General features: G+C 44.1%; 1 protein-coding gene across 3 annotated transcripts in view; it reads right to left on the reverse strand.

Annotated features, from left to right (window-relative positions):
* MAP3K1 (mitogen-activated protein kinase kinase kinase 1) overlaps window positions 1-11,232 on the reverse strand; it is a 69,487-nt gene extending 58,255 nt beyond the window's left edge. For 2 of the 3 annotated variants that reach the window (XM_088469397.1, XM_088469396.1), the window contains exon 1: window positions 10,938-11,232. Coding sequence is in view for 1 of the 3 variants with exons in the window: in XM_088469398.1 (XP_088325524.1) it covers window positions 9,760-9,779 (20 nt within the window). In the remaining 2 variants the exon portion in view is untranslated. Of the gene's footprint in view, window positions 1-9,759; window positions 9,883-10,937 lie in introns of those variants that run through there. The other variant, XM_088469398.1, reaches the window with a different exon arrangement.
* Window positions 11,233-17,611: the final 6,379 nt, after the last annotated feature.

The following is a 17,611-nucleotide window of genomic DNA, read 5'->3' on the forward strand; positions in this document are numbered from 1 at the left end:
TACAAAGCGGTAAAAAAAAAAAAACCATTTCATATAGAGAACAAGCCAAGTGTATATATGGAATTCCAGAATAGTACAATACGGTGATCTGAAGAAAAAATAAATAAATAAAAAGTCATCCATCATAAACCATGAAAGTATCAGCCAGTTGCTACTCAGCAGAAGGGAATAGATATATGCTGAAGACAAAAAAGTAATCCTGTATATTAAATATAATGTAATAGCTAGATAGACACCAGATGTAAAGGTGCGTACCCACTTGCCGATATAAATGGACGATTGAACGATTATGACATGGTTATCGCTCAACCGTTCATTAATCAAGCGGTAAAATGCCGGCAACGACCAGCGATGCGCGCTCCTGCTGGTAGTTTTCGGCATCGCTCATTGCCCGAACATTACGGTCAACTTAACAATATTGTCATTTTGAGTATGTTCAGGGATGAGGGAGGGTGCCTGCACTGAACGACATATCGTTCAGTGTGGGAACTGCACAGTATAATGAACGACTGAACGATATCGTAATCGTTCAGTCCTTCATTTTCGGCAAGTGGATACGCACCTTCGGACAGTCAAAAGGTCAACTGGGACAAAAGGTTGACACACTAAAGGTCAACAGGTACAAATGTCGACAAAAATGGCCGTTAGGTACTTAGGTGAGGGTCAGGCACCTAAGCCGACAGTTAGGGTTAGGCACCAGGAGGGAGAGTTAGGGTTAGGCTGAAGATTAGGGCTAGAAAACAGAAAAAATATGTGTCGACTATTTGTACCAGTCGACCTTCTAACACGTTGACCATTAGTGGGCGGACTTTTTGTCCCTGTCGACCGATTGAATGTAACATCTGGTGTCTATCTAGACACTGTCAACCTTTTTACTGCTTATCTGTATATCCACACCCTCACCAGTAATTACACACTCCCTTCTCTTACCTATACTGCGTTTGACCGCTATTGGCAACATGTTAAAGATGGTATGTTCACAGCCAGAAGTTGCTATACATGCTGTAGTATCACGTCTAGGGAGGATGACCGCTATTGGTAACAAGCTAATGAGAAGATGGGATGTACAATACCTGAAAGTTGTCATATATGCCCTAGCATTGATCAGGTCTAGTGAATAAAAAGAACCTGTGCCATCCAACCAAACTCCGTAAACACAGACCGAAACAAGTCTTTGTCACATTTCACATACGATTCTCAGAAATACCATTGGGCCTAGTAACATAATATTGTAATTTAAAAAAAAATAAAAAATACACCACCATGCATACACGATGAACAGTTGTGATGAACAAAGTGGTGTTGTCATTAGCAACAAGGTTCTGTAAGCTTTCTAGTACAATTTAGAAGCAAATGTCTGTTTGCTATGGTAACCAGCACCTCTTCTACACGGTAACATTTAGACAAAGGTCGACCTAGTACCGTAGAGCGTGTTGGCTTTCTGACTCCTTTTGTTCAGCTTTAGTAAATGTATTTATGTATATATTAAGAAAAAAACATCCATTTCTTTATACACACACAAAGAAACCAATTCATTTGTATGCACTGGGATAGGGTTTGGTAATGTGTACAGTAATGTTGGACCTGCTCTGACCAATAAGTTACTTGCGAAATGCAGATCTCTCAGGGGAAGAGGAGTATAAGGGAAGCTAAGTCCACAAACAGTAATACATAACAGCAGGACTGTGGAATCTGTAGAAATGTACCAGCTTCATAATAAAAATGTATATAAATATCAGCGATTGCAGTAAACACATGTACAGACGTGTTGGTAGTGATACAGGGGATAGGCTGAGTACTAAAGATGGGTTTGATTTAGAGTTGGTGCAAATTGCACTTAAAGGTTTGATACACAGACTCCACACACAGCCCTGAATATATGGTTGGGCACATCCAAGAAGCCAATGTAAACACACTACCTAATTACTGGCTGTCATTATTTAGGTCCACGGAAACACTGCTGACTACTGGGTTTGATTGACAGGCTCCTGGATTTGAGCATCATTCTTGATTTTATCTCTTATGCGGTCAATAGTATATTTCAAAAGTAAACAAAAAAAAAAGTATCGCATAAGCACCAATAAAACACTGTATATTGAGAGACAAATTTTTTCAGTAACTTAAGTGGACAAAAGAGTGGAAATTATGTTGCAAAATAAAGAATCCATCTGGAAATAAGTCTTAAGCCGAGTACATAATATGCAATGTCGTTCATACAGCCGATAAACAACATAATCTGTACGTGTACAGACGATATGACCTATCCGGCTGGCATTGAAGCGCGGACGGTGCTTATTTAGCTTCCAGATATACTAGTGTATCAGCCGGCGAGTTCTGGCTGCTTACTGACCTGTACACCAGCCACAGTAACCGCCGACACTGACATCACAACTGGGCGGTCAAATTTAAATACCCGCTCAGTTGTGATGTCAGCCCAGACATATCGAGCGGCCGATTGGCAAGTATGTTTGGCTTACCAAAATGGCCTCTGGGTCGGCCAACGGTGTACCCAGCATTAGAAGTAAAATTGTAATTTCAAAGGGGTGGAATTCAATTATAATTGACGAGATGTAGCTCCTCTGAATGAGTGCCCAGAGCTATTCAATTGACTGCAGCGCGACTGGGACTTATCCGCTGTAAACTGCAGATCCCAACTTAAGTGCCAGGCGCGGGGGCTGTAAACACGCTCGGTAACACCGCGACTAGCCCCGAGGCACTAGCTAGTGCAGATTTCTGCTTTCACCACAGGAGGGTGAGCGTAGAAATACTCTAGTCACAGGATTACAGCGCAGGCATATGGATAGCTCCCCCTTCCTTTTAACTGAATTCCCCCCCAATGTCTATTTGCTTGGGAAAGGTCTCTCTCGTGCTGTTACTACTGGTTTGGTGTATTACAATGTGATGTTATCATTTTAACAGAGATACCTGACTACTTGTTCCAGGAAATGTTGTTTTGGAACAAGAACCAGATAACCAGCCCTCCGTGAGTGCCAGGCCTCCCTCCTAACGCTCCCTGGGAATCCCAGAGCACCTGATGAAAGGTGCACAACATTGTGGACTAATCAACTTTACATAACCCAGAGGTCAGTTTCGGGTCCCAGTGCTGAAACTGGGACACACACCAAATATTCAAAGCATGCACCCACCACTACTCCCAGCCACAAACAACACACTGATCTATTAACAATTCTCAGATCTGCTACATGCAGCCGAGGAACTTAGACTTTATTAGACAATAGTTTAAAAAAAAAAAAAAAAAGTCTCTCTAATGTCTACTCTCCAGCCAAACAATGACAAAAGATTCTGACCAGGTTTCCTGTATCTCTACAGCATCCTGAATCTGCAGCAAAACAAAAACCCTTTTAAAATTGCTAACTATCCATCTGGGTATAGAAAAGCATAAGTCAGATTGTGGAAATGGTAAAAAAAAAAAAAAAAAAAAAAAACCATATCAGAAAAAAATGTCCCAATTTGCAAGATGCTATAAAGGGGAAACTATCCGAGATGTTAACATACACATCTGGTAACTGTCCTGGCCACATTTCACCAAACTAAGGGCCTCATTTATCATAGTTTTACCATTCACAACAAGTGCTAAAACATCAAGGGGCTCTTTTATCAATGGGTTTTATGGCATAATGGTGCTCCAGCCAATCAGCTCCCAACTGCCATCTGTTAGAAAAATGACAGTTGGGAGCTGATTGGCTGGAGCACCATTTATCCTATCATTTAGGGTCTGGACCTGAACAATGGTCGTTCACAGCCTGAAAAAAATAAAACATAAGTAAAAACTGTGGATAGCTCGGTTTGGTTTTTAAGACTGTCCGATCCACTCCATCGTTTAGCCAACCTCAGGCTATGGGGAAGGGGGGGGGTTAATTCAATTGAATGCAAAACTTTTAATAGCGTCAGGAACAAGTGCCCTAGAACTATTCGATTGTCAGCATCGCGCCAGTGACTTTAGTCGGGAGATGCAGTTTACTGTCTCGGTATACACCAGTCTCAGACTTAGGTGCCGGGTGCGATTCTGTTGGCGCTCGCGGCAAGCCCGCAACTAGAATCACAGCACTAGTGTAGTTGGATTTCTGCCCGTACATCAGGAGGATGAGAGCATATATACTTTAGCCGCGGGATTACAGCACGGCCAATTAAATAGCTCCGGGCCCTCGTTCCCGGCACTAATCAACTTCGCATTCTAATTAATTCCCCACTATGAATGGAAACCGGCTTCATACATGGTGCAGTGTATGGAGGTCCTCCGGTTATGGGGCAGTCGCTCCTGCCCGATTCACTGTGGGCTGCACTTTTGTACAGTGTTTGGCCAGCTTTATGACCAAGCGATCCCTGTTAAATGAGAACTGGTTCATGTGTTTCTCAAACTAAACTCTGGCGAAGCGGCAATTATGGACATTTGCCATTGCCTGTACATATTGAAATATTTCTAAAACCCAGAACTGTGCAACTCAATAAGGCAACTCGGCCAACAGTGCACCAATGAGGATGTTCTATCGTTATACATCAGCCCCGACCATCACAATGCTGGTGACAATTTAAATAGTTATAAAGGTTCAACCTAATTCTAGCAAGGGAAGGGGAGGTACAAACCACGCCATAGGCAATTATAATAGAAAAAGTCATTCCTATCAAAACAGTAAGCCAAAGACAAAAAATAGATACACTAGAATAGGGGTCATACATACCCTAAAAGGGGGAAGTGATTCAATTGTTTTGAGCGCCAGTAGCTCCTGTCTAAAGTGACGGGAGCTAGCCAATAGTTTGTGCAACCAGCCCCCGTGTAAAGCGGCTTTTCCCGTGCCAAGTACCGGGCATGCTGCAATTAAAGTGCCCATGGCACTCACCCCCAGCCATCTAAATGTTTTTCACACTAGTTTTACCCTTTACTAACCAGTTCTGCAATAAGCATTGTTGTGTAGCTGCAGATTTGAATTACACTTCTTTTTTTCTTCTCGTTTATCTGTTACAAAAACGTAAACTTCCTACTGGGTGGTTCTTATTTCATATGTAATTCATGATGCTACCAACAACTTATAGAATCAAAACACCCATTTAATTTTTTCTGGAGATGCCGACAAAACAAGGGAAAATCGCTCCTCTACTTGGATTAAAACTATATAGATGGGAATAATGTAAAATCACAAAGGGTCTCGGCTGAATTCTTTGCAGTCTCTATTCGTTTATGAATTGTGAGCTTGCCTGTAAAACTGTTCTGCTGCGCTGGCTCTCCACAATGAGAAACATTATTTATATCATGGTGGGAGTGGCATGTCGGACCATTTTCCAAAAACGTGTAACTCATTCAATGCCGAGAGGAAACTCCAGCCAAGCAGCCCATGCCAGCCAAGCGAAGTTTGTGAATATATAAAATTGTAAAACAATATTATAGCTGCCCAAAAAAAGTTTGGTCATAAATTATAAATCATATGACAACCAGTAACTAATAAACTGCAAACTATGGAGATAACTACATTCTGCATTGCAGTTCTGCTGTGTTTGTGATTTTGCGATACAAATTTGTATTTATTTATTTTTCTCTCTAATGTGCACGAGCCAAGCTGCCAGATTACACGGGGCCCGTCGGCATGGTCATAGGGCGGAAGTAGTCACATGATGACTGGGTTCTCAGACATGTCCCTATCTGATCAATTTCACTCAGATCAGGGAGACTGATCTTTCTGAGGTGATGATAAAGCACCAGTTTACCAATACTGGCATCCAGCATCACACAATCAACTAAAACAATCCCCATCTATGTATTTATCAAAGACAGGAGTCAACTAGTACCCCATGAAAATTTCTTGAAAAACAAAAAGATATAATGACCCGATATGCTGAAAGATCTGTGAATACTTAGTTAAGGGATTAAATAGGACTAAGCAATTCTCTATTAGGTATTTTTACAAGGAAATGGTCTTTTCCCTACAGAATATCTCATTCACTGTGAACCCTTCTGGCAACCACAAGCGGCCAAAAAGACAGTCAAGTAATTAACATTATTTCACAAGGTGAGACGGTTGTGCAGCGACTCGGAACAGTATAGAAGTCTGCTCTCTGCAAAATGTGCTGCTTCCCTTCATCACACACACACACACACACACACACACACACACACACACACACACGTGTACTTCTCATGCTGGTGTAAAATACACATTTTAGAGTTAGAGAAACTGTTAAGTCACCACGCACAAGGGAGGCAGCCATGTTGCAGGCTGAACATATATATATTATAGACAGGTGCGTTTCTATAATGGGTGCAGGTTGTGCGAGGGACACTGGCCCCTAGGGGGCCCACACCGCACACACATTTTTAATACTTACCACTCCGCTGCCGGAGTACCAGGTTGGCATCGGTATCAACGCTGTCAAAATTGGACAGCGCAGCCATTTTCCTGGCGTTTTGTGCTGGCGCAGTAGGGAAAACACCGGTAAAATGTCTGCGGTGCCATTTTCCCGGTGACCTGCACATGCACTGTAGACTCTGGTCACACTCTATTGCCCAGAGTCTACTAGTCTGGCGCTGCGCTCAGTGCGCAGCTGGCCGCCAGAGAGAGGAAGGGGCCCCCGGTCAGAGACTGCACACGTGCCCCCTCCTCTCTTGAAACCCCCCTGATTATAAAGATCTATAAGATAGAGATGGATATCTCAGTGTCGTCTATCTTCTATCTAAGCCAATTGCACAACTTGACTACATTAGACTAACTGTCCATTTAAACTGTATAACCAATTCAGTCATCATCATATGCAAACTGCTAACCCCCAACAAAGGCTTAAAGCTGGGTACACACTAGATGATCTTTTAAACGATTTGTCGCTTTCCGATGGATCGGAAGGACAGATCGTCCAGTGTGTATGCACTATGCGCGCTCCTGCTGGGTCGTCCGTCGCATCTTCAGATCTGCCGTACATGCTGCTCAATCTGATGATGCATTCGGATACAGCGGGGGAACAACAGATGGTATGGTCGTTCGCCAAATCGTTTGGTGTGTACGGACCGCACGATATGTTGTCCTTCGCATCAGCCATTGGCTGGTACACAGGTCGTCTAATATGTACCCAGCTTTAGTCACACATTCCAGTTTTTCATGTAGATATAGTCAGAAGTAAAAAAGGTACAGAAAGTAATTCAAATGGAATTCTGAGACTGTTCCCACAACTAATCTCCCATAACAAATAGAAGAAATCTGCATGAAATCCACAGGGTAAGTAAATCTGCTTTGATGAATGTTCTGTGCATTTTGTATGCATGAAAGAGAAAAAAAAAAAAAAAAGGCATCAGAACCAGGATATAATAAAATGCTATAAATTATATATATATATATATATATATATATATATATATATATATAGACACACACACTATCTCCGCACATTTTCCAAAACCATAACTACAAAATATGGTATAGCACACACAAAGAGAATGAGCCCTGCGTGCCAATAGCAGGATAGCATAACATCGGAGTCAATGATCTGGTCTAAGAGTGACCAGCGCTATTTGCGGCTCAGTTTCTGGCTCATCCACTCATCCTATTAATGGATCAAATGTTATTTCTGTCTGGGTTTATTTCGGAGGATTAGGAAGAGCTCTGATACTCCAGTTTCCTTGACTATTCTAAAAAGAATGGGAAATTGAAAATATTTTTTTTTTCTACAAAGCTGGAGCTCCGCATTGATTTCCTGTGTTTGTATCAGTTTCTGTCTCCCTGTCATTAAACTCCTGTTACAGTGACATATGTTTAAAGTATCACCAGCCCCCACCTCCTCGTGCACCCCCCATCCCCAACTCCAATGAGGCAGAGCAATACCAGGATCACTTAAAGGCACAGTCAGCACATACTGTATGTAGTAAGGTCTATGGCAACTACACAGCCCTAAAGCTGTCAGCAGAGCCAACCACTGCACCCGTTCTAAAAGACGCAGGTTTATCAGACAGCTAAACAGTTTACACATGTAAACACACATCCAATCACATTCATATACACTGCTAAATGTTTTCTGTTTTGATGCACACTATTATTAAGTTATTTATATAGCGCACAAATTCTGCAGTACGTTACACAGGATATTTGGTCATTCACATCAGTCCCTGCCCCAGTGGAGCTTACACTCTATGGGGCCGATTCAGCGCGCTATTGATAGCTCTCTCCCGACGCTAGCGAAGCTATTCAATTCAGCTCGCTGTTAGGGCGACTAAACAATTTCTTCTTGCACCCTCCTGAGTGTAAGGAGAAATCTGACTAAAGTGCCGGCCGCGAGGCTGTTTTCCGGCTTAGCACGGCGCTAACCTCGCGCCCGACACTTTAGTCGGAGAATGCCGCTTCTCACGACTAAACACCCAGGTTAATTCCCGAGAACCTCCATTCTTAGCTTGGAACAGATGGCCTAAACAGCACACTGAATTGAATAGACTCCTATATTCCCCAAGACATGTACAACACACACACTTACGACAATTTATGCTATAAACCAATTCAGCTATCCAGTATGTTTTTGGATTATTTTACAATTACATTTGATTTACTTTACAAAAACTTAAAATACCAGAAGAATTTTCAACAAAATAAAAACAGACCACAATAAATGCCTCGGAGGACAGTAACAGGTAATTACTAGCAATAAATGGGTTAATAAAAAAAGCAAGAGCAATACATGACCATAATTATGGTATAGCCGATGCAGGTAACCAGTCACCATTTTGCAGTGCATACTTACAACTAATTGGCACGCTTTTTTTTTTTTACAGGCCTAATAAAATGATAAATATAAATTTGAGCAATCAAAGGACTGGGGTGGTCCTAGCATTGGACCCTGTTATCTCTCCCTATGGGACATTAATGCATGCTTACATAACACATCTGCTAAATGCATGGTCTGGGGAGAAATGCATATACAATAATTTCCAACCCCCAAGATGCTCCTAGATTACCGCACATTCATCATGTACAGACTTAAACATAACAATACAAAGATTATTAAGAGACCTCATTTGATTAATACAGTGTCAAGAGGCAATAATGACCAAGGGTTACTCCACGTGCAGGATATAGCATTTACACAATTTAAACAGTCTCCTCTAATGCAAGGAGACAAACTCTCTAAACAGAATAAATCAGAACTACTAAATGTCCAAACCGCCATTGCTTAAAAAAGAAAACCAGCCATGAACCGCAAATTGCATCACTTAATTACTTCTCCAGAAATAAAACGCAGAGCTGTTATTAAACAAGCTATTTTCTACACAGAACAAAGGAAAGTCTGTTATTTGTCCCATAAAGCGAAATGGCCCATAAAACCCCGAACACACATTTCTGTAAAATGTGGGACCTGAACTCCAGTCTGTATGCACATCAAGAACCTAACAATCCATTTACAGAGAGGACAACAATGCACATGGATTAAAATGATCATAAACAGTGAGCGGACATAAACAGAAGCAGGAATGCAATAAACCATAAACTGGTGTCACAGGAGCCCAACGGTAATATTAATGCATAATGAAACCATTCAAGGATGTCAAATAATCTAAAACAAAAAAGTAAATTGCTCTAAACATGGGTGAAAGCAGCAATTGGCTAACGTTACAAAGGAAACAATCCCCACACCACAAACTGCCCAATAATTGCGGAATCCCCTGGGCCGTAGTTCTCTCAATAATCTATTACTTCTTGCAAAAGTTCTGCCGGACCACAGACATGCATAGGATAGTCTCCACATAACATAGGAAAACAGAAGACAAGTTACCTGCAGATGTGTAACTCCATTCACTGGACAGCCACCTTTACAAATAAATACAGGTCCCATTAAAGTTATCCAGTAAAAAAAACAGCCCTTCCCCAAGTGGGCGACAGGTAACTTTCCTGGGAGAGTGTGTGTTGCTGACAGAGCCTGTATTGTGCACTGCAAATAGAGAGGCAAGAAGGCAGCTGACAGGAAGGGAGCCGCTATGACCCCAATGTTTGCAAAGTACAGTTGCATATAAGCAGAAACAAAACCTTATCTAGATTAACTCCTCCTGTACCAGCACTTAGGACTCACATTTCTGCAAATAGCCATATACACAGAAACATTGACTTCCACCCATTGGTGTTGCAACAAAATAATTTAAAATTCAACACTAGGGTTTATGCAATTTACTGAGCAATAGCTATTACCAGAGAGAGAGATTGCAGCAGGGGCATCTGTGCCCAGTCTCCCCACAGCATCTGTCATTCCTAGCCCTGGGACCAACAGTCATTTGCATAATTAATGAATGAACAATATATCTACAGCGTGTCCTGGAGGGCTGACAATGACAGTAAGGAGACATAACTAACAATGCACTAACACAGCAATATAAGCAATAACCCCACTGTACAAAAGAGTTCTCCCAGTATTGCATGGAGTACAGCAGCACCCAACACTGCCTTGGCATGCACAGCAATTGTACAGACATGGCACTGACACAACACACACAGGCATGTCATCATGGGGCAAACGCAGAAGCACTAAGATACATATATACAGTGTATCTGCATGTAAGCAGGGGTAAGACAGTGGCTGGGATAAAATGCAGGGACTGTTCCCTACCCGGGGCAATGATATTAGAGCCCACCAGGTGGGACCCCTCAATACATGCAGCCCACAGTGTGCCCTGGGGCCGGGGATCTGCAAGCCACAGGGGGTATTTATCCTGCAGCAGGACTGCAACATAAGAGAACCAAGCAGAGTCCCGACTTAAGTGCATGTACAGCCCAACCCCATGGACTGATGCATGTAGCAGGAGGACTGATGCATGTAGCAGAAGGAGGACACACGCAGTAGCACTCTTACTGCTGCTCTAGCCATATGGGCATGCTGTGACTTGTAGTCCCACCACAGCTTGCCGATCCCTGCTGGGACAGGGGGCACAGGTCTCACTACCCCACCACTCCCCTCCGTACCCAGTGCTCGGACTCCCGGATAGCTCCTCGACCTCGCTGCTGGCACCGGGCTCCGGCTCCCCGTTGATGCCCACTGTGCTTTGCTGGGACTCCGGATGATCCGCTCTCCCTGCCGCCAGCTTATCCAGGTCCACGCTCCGCACTCTGCGCAGCTGCTTGCGCCTCCAGTCCGCCCGTGACTCCCCTGCTTCCTCTGCAGAGTGCGGCTGCTGCCCCGTCTCCGGGCTGCCGGGTACTTCTGATGCAGCAACGCCGCCCGCGGCTGCGCCTAATCCGGACGACGTGCGCCTAATCCGGACGACGAGCTCCGACTCCCCGCCGCAGCCGCCATCTTCCTGGGGCCAGGTTTACATTCGTATGGGGGGACAGCCCAGCCGAGGGGGCGTGGCCTAGAAACCAAGGGCGGGGTCATAGACGTTTACGAACTGTGCGTAACCTGGGACATGCCTACGGGACAGGTACGCAAGATGCGTAACCTTATAAATGAGAGGCAACAGACCTGAGAATCTAATGGTTTGAATTGTAAGCAGAGGAGCAAATACAGGAGAATCAGAGCGTCACATACAATATTATAAATCCACCTAATGCGTATTGCTAGTTCAGATGCAGGAGCTGCCTCATAAAAGTGTTGCGTAGTTAGCGTACGAGCTGCATAGTTGCAGAGGGGACATACGTAGACGTCGTATCGTACAGGTGGAAAGGAGCGAGTGTGTACGCAAAGGGCGTAATCAGGGGGTGGGCGGGCTCTGCGATCACCCTGACACCCAATGAGGCGTGGGAGAAGGCTGTGCACATAATTCAAACTCCTCTTCTACCTGCTATAATAAGTATATACAGTACACAATCACATAGGGCCGGAGCCAAGAGTATGATTCAGCAGCAGCAGCCCTGTATGTGGTGCAATAAGCTGCTGAGGTGTCTCTGCCAGCCTGGCAATGTTGTAATTATAACGATTATTATTAGACATTGTGCAAGTCAACAGGCAGAAAAGACTATCAGTTCTCTATATAAACTGAACATTGCTTTCTCCACACCATGTAATGATAAATATAGCAACAAAAACCTGGAAATCATTTCCGTTCATACATATTGGGATTTCCTTGTCCCAGATTTTTTCGTACAGTCCCTCTTTTCCCTCTACCTAATCTGTTTACCTAGAATGGTACTTTCCCCATAATGTCAGCTCCGGGTGAGCAAAAATAGTGAAGTAAGTTGGGATAGCTTATTATTATCATTTATTATCATTTAATTATGAGGCTTCACAAGTTTCTGCAGTGCCATATACAGCAAATGTTACATAGCAATAAACTACCAAAAAATATTTACAAGTGTAGACATAGTTGCAGTGGATACCCAGTAAAATAAATCTTTTAATGGCACCCTGTTTGCGTGCAGAAGGCGTGACACGCCCCTATTTCTCTGCACACTGGGGCGCGACCAGCGTTGCGGGAGCTGCTGGGCGTCTCTCCTGGTTACTCAGACATCATCTCCAAGCGCCCACTGAATGCCGAAAAACCCGGATCACTGAATGCTGGAAGACACGGGTCAACCTTGTGTGAAAGGGGCAGCCCGACTTCAACCTGTGCTCAGTGTCCCAGGTCCGAGCCGGGTTGAAGCTGGGATTTTATATCTGAAAGGGCTATTATTTATGTTACTATAGATTGCTATCTATTTATCCCAAATCCGAGCATACATGAGTAATCCACCTACCATACACTTCTTATGATTGCAAAGAGATTTTACCAGTACAGCCTATCAATGAGTCATGTTTTTGCAGTCGGATGGTACCCCTCAGGCCATAGTTGTTAGGAAAGTTTTTTTTTCCAAACCCTAAGGTAATTAACAGTTAACAACTATATTGCATGATTTCTGTTGGGTGGGCAAAGACTGTGTTTTGCCCCCCATGAACTCCCTACACAACAGGGAATGGGGATGAATGAAATTAAAATGGGGATAAACCGATAATAGCTTCATTAGTACCCGCCAACTGTTGTTTCTGTTTACCAAAAATTAAGTTATCTTCATGTTTGTTCTGTGTACATTTTCTTCTTGAAAACATCTTTTTATTTCTTTGGTAGAAGCCCCACTAATTTTGCTATCACAATTTGCAGTAAGCTTAATCAGACACGAGACCGGGAAGCTGCACTCCCCATTGACTGTTCTTGTAAATTGTACGACAATGGAACAGAAAGAGCGAATTATTGCGGCCTGTGGACGGTTTAAAATGTTAGCAGCCTTCTCACTGTCGCTTGATCGTAGCACATGCCAGACATTATAGTCCATACCATAACCAGTGAGGCAGTATAGATTTAAAAATACTCCCAATATAATGAGATTAGGCTGTCAACAAAATCTGAATTAAAACTAGGTTAATGACTATGAAAAATGTAAACCTTTAAGATGAACACTTGAATTATCTATTTTTCTAACAACTATTGTACTAATTGGAAGTTGATATTAATAATAATATTTAATAATGTATAAATAAATTTTTATAGTAAAATAAACAATGAATTTGGGGTTGGCCAACCTCAGAAATACTAACAAAAATTATTGTCAGTCTTTGTATATCTTCAGTCACTGTTACACCTGTCATAAAACGAGATACCAAATGCAAGAAAAGGGGGCTCCAGGCCCTACTGTAGTCCATAGCCTTTTGCCCCCCCCATGAAAATTTTTTGTTCCTACACCCCTGTCTGCCTACCATGATGTCATCGTGACCCTGCCTCTTACAGCTTTACAGTGTGATTTGCATTATCATGCAGTTGGCGGGGGTGGGGTGGGATGGGATGGGGTGATTAGTGGGATATTCTGGTACAGTAGGTAAAGATGATGTGAGTCAATATACATAAACCGTCCATTTAGCACCTACAAACATGGTTTTGGACAAAAAGGCATTTCATTTTAGGGATATTATTCCTCCAATAAAAGGTGGGATAGCATACCTCCAAACATTTTAGCTTTGTAAGGAGAGACAGGTCCGTGCCATAGGCAAGCGTGTCTGAAAAAATGGCAGGGTTTAGCGCAAACGGTGCAGAGCATTGGGGAAACAGGACGGAGTCTCACGGCTCCCCCCGTTTACATCACTTTGGGCATGCCCGGAACTCTCCGAGATACTGGGCAGCCCCCAATCTCTCCCTACACTAGAGAACAGATGCTGTGCACTTGAATACAGGATCTATTCTCCTGCTTACCCGCTGCTCTGCTTAGCATAGCGGTGTATGCTTTCCCCAACTTACCCCCCACCGCGGGACACTGTGGCCCGCGGGTGGGACAGCAGGACAGTCCCGGAAAAATGGAAGTTGCCAGAGGGCACCTTGAAGTCGCCTGCCAGGTGCTGTGGATACAGAGCAGCAGCAGCAGCTCCAGTCCTGCCTTCCTGCTGCTCTAGTGAGAGGGGGCGGAGCTATGCTCAGTGTCCCAGCATCTTGAAAAAAAAAAAAATATTCGGTTATCTTCTTACATCGATGGAGGGAAACCATCTGGTTCTCCCCCATCGATGAGAAAAACATTCGCCATGGGCCATAAACCATCAATGATTAGGAATCATTGATGGTCGATGGACATCTCTAGTCGATGGGGATCTATCCTGTAACATGGAGGAAGAAGCTGCCAGGTCAACATAAAGGTGAGAGAAGTACCCCAGTTATGTCTGGCTGGTTATATCTATAACCCTCCCTGCCTGTATGTGTAGATATATGTATGTATGTATGTAGGTACAGTATGTATGTGTGACCCTGCCTGTATATGTGCATGTATGTATGTATGTGTGACCCTGTTTGTATGTATATATGTTATATTATATAGCACACACTTTTGGGGGGGGGGGGCACAGTAGCAGGCATGTGCTCCGGGCACCCTGGCCACATGCTACACCTCTGATTAGTGTCGGACTGGAGCATGAGGGGCCCACCGGGATAATCAGTAGTAAGGCCCCATGCTTAAGGGGAGTGGTCATCCACAAGAGGGGGTGTGGCCTGCCACCACAGATGGTTGGCTAACCATTAGGCAAATCTTGGTGTAGATTCTATAGAAGTGAACCAAGTCCCCTTGTTAATCAGTGGTCCCGCTCCACCAGGTAACTGACTGTCTAATAGTGTAACAATTTATAATTTGGGGTCTGTAATCTGACACCTAGAGGAGGGGGTGGGCCCACAGGCAGCGGGGCCCACTGGGGATTTCCCCTATACCCCTGTGGGCCAGTCCAACCCTGCCTCTGATACTATCGACAAAATGAAGGATAACTAACTACTACCCTGATGTAGCAGATTTGAATGCAGAGTTAAGCTGGGTACACACTTGGAACAGTATATTATGCAGACCTAATAGCGTGTATGCCCAATCGTGTGCCCTTGGGTCGTTCAATGCATCATTCAATCTGCTGCATTTCTATTTTTGTAGGGCTGGGTTGGTTGGTTACGTCCTGTCCACAGGGGTCCACAAGGGTTATATTTGTAAAATAGAACCTTTAGTACAAAAAGTTAGGCAGACTTATCCCTTGATCTGCTCTATAGTCATTCAGGGTCGGTGCAAGGTTTCTCAGCACCCGAAGCACCCTAGGAATAGCTTCAGCCTAGCACCCCCCATCCCCGCCACACCCTCAACCTCACTAAAGCAGGTCAGGGGTCGGGTGGCTATACTTGTAAACAGTGCGACAGGTCAGCGCTGCCTGCGACGCTGACAGCCATGGCGGACACGGCGTGGAGGCAACGCACCATGAGGTCATGTGTTTGCTGAGGTGACTGACATCCTTAATTTTTTAGATCAACTGACTCAGTGGTGCCCTCCAGTGGCTGGCGCCCTGAGGGAGCTGCCTAATGGTGACGCCAGCCCTGATGGTGTTGATGTAAAGTTATACACTGCACATGCAGAGTCAAATGCATTTTGATCACATCTACATTTATCGCTGAAGAGATGGTATGGCTTTGTAATTCTCATATATGTTCAGTGAGGGTGGGTAGAGCTAACTGCAGGTTATGTAGATTTAGCCATCAATAATTATAATTTTATTTATCTAGTGCTTTTCTCCCATAGGACTCAAGGCACTGAATAGATGGTATGAACACAGGGCCTGATTCAGAGCCGGACGCTATTTGCGCTCGCTCGTTCAGAAAAAGGGGCCGGATATTTTAATAGAGCGCTCACTCTTTGCGGTCTGTTGACGCCTCTATGTATGAGCGAGCAAACGAAATATGCGCTCGCTATTTTGTAAAGACGCCCCCTGGCCGTTCGCATCATACGTCATCTCCACTATTTATTAGATTAATCGAGTACATCGAAAGGCGTATGAACTGCTCGCAGTGCTTGTGTTTAATTTTCCTACCGCAATCATGCGAGCAGTTCAGGCTAAGAGACAACCAAGTGACGTGGACGATGATGCTGCTTTAATTATGCACACCCTTAAAACGCTCGTTTTGACCGTTTGGCACGCCTGCGTTCGGATCTCCACTCCCCGTTTTCAAGCACCTTCCCCTGTTACCACCCACAAACGCCTCATCCTGTCACTCAAATTAGCAGGCACTCGCTATTTTGCGAACACACGATTTCTGACTGCACTGACTGGTTGGTGCATGCGCATTATGACCCATTCACATGCACAGATGTGCGAACATCGCTCGGAGCGAATGAGTGGCCGCTTACGAGCGGCTCTGAATCAGGCCCTCAGGTCCTAATTCCGAGATTTACTCGAATGCATTTGCAACTGTGACCTCTCACGTATTGCAATTGCGAAAATATGCTAATGTCTTCCAAAGCTTACCCCAGCCTAGGGACGCCCACTGGTGCCTTCTCATATCCGTTCGATGATGTGCGTCAGCGTAAACATCGGGAACATCATCGCAGGTCGGGCAACCAGGCAGCTTCTGAGTGAAGTCTGACCTGTCTCAAAACATAAAAAATACAGAAACCATGAACATAATGAAATACAGTAACCATGACAAGGTGTGGCAGCCATTTTGGGGCATCAATTCCAAGGATTATTCATCCTACCCACAAAAGACCCAGACAAAGCAGCCATTTTAGGCACACTACAGGATTACACTGGGCAGAATAGGCAATGCCTGGAATTGTTGACAAATAATGGGAGAGATAAAAACACTGGGCAAGATCCTTGCAAAAATCATCAGAACCATGCATTGTTCATACTACAATAGCGTATTAGGGAAAGAAGCCATGTTGGGTGCACTACATTGGCTACAAGGTGTGCGATAAGCAATATGTGGAAATGAGACATTCAAGGATAAAATGAACAGTGACTAACAAGATACCCACTGCATAAATAGTTAAACGAATTGTTCATCCTGTCCTTGAAGGTAGCGGGCGAGGAAGCCATCTCAGGTACACGGCAGCACTACAAAGGTTGCATAGGCTACGTAAATACTGCTGTTTTAGGCGTTAAGGAAAATATTTTTCACCTAGGGCAGGTGCAAGTGCACATTGAGGATGATGACTAGTAACAATCTGGATAAACACATAAGGACTGGTCACCATGACCTTAACTAGGGCATACATGCCGACATTTCACTCCCTCCTTCCGGTAGGGAGCTGTCAGGCTTTCTCGGCGGGGAACGGGTCGTGGCGAAAAGAGTGTGTGACCCAGTGGTGACAAGCATTTTGGGTAGAGCATGGGGGCGTGGCATCGCGATTGGGTCATCACGGCTCTGCCCCCTCTTCAC

Source organism: Taudactylus pleione, unplaced genomic scaffold, assembly GCF_031769625.1.
Source record: "Taudactylus pleione unplaced genomic scaffold, aTauple2 ptg000092l, whole genome shotgun sequence".
NCBI classification, from domain to species: Eukaryota; Metazoa; Chordata; class Amphibia; order Anura; family Myobatrachidae; genus Taudactylus; species Taudactylus pleione.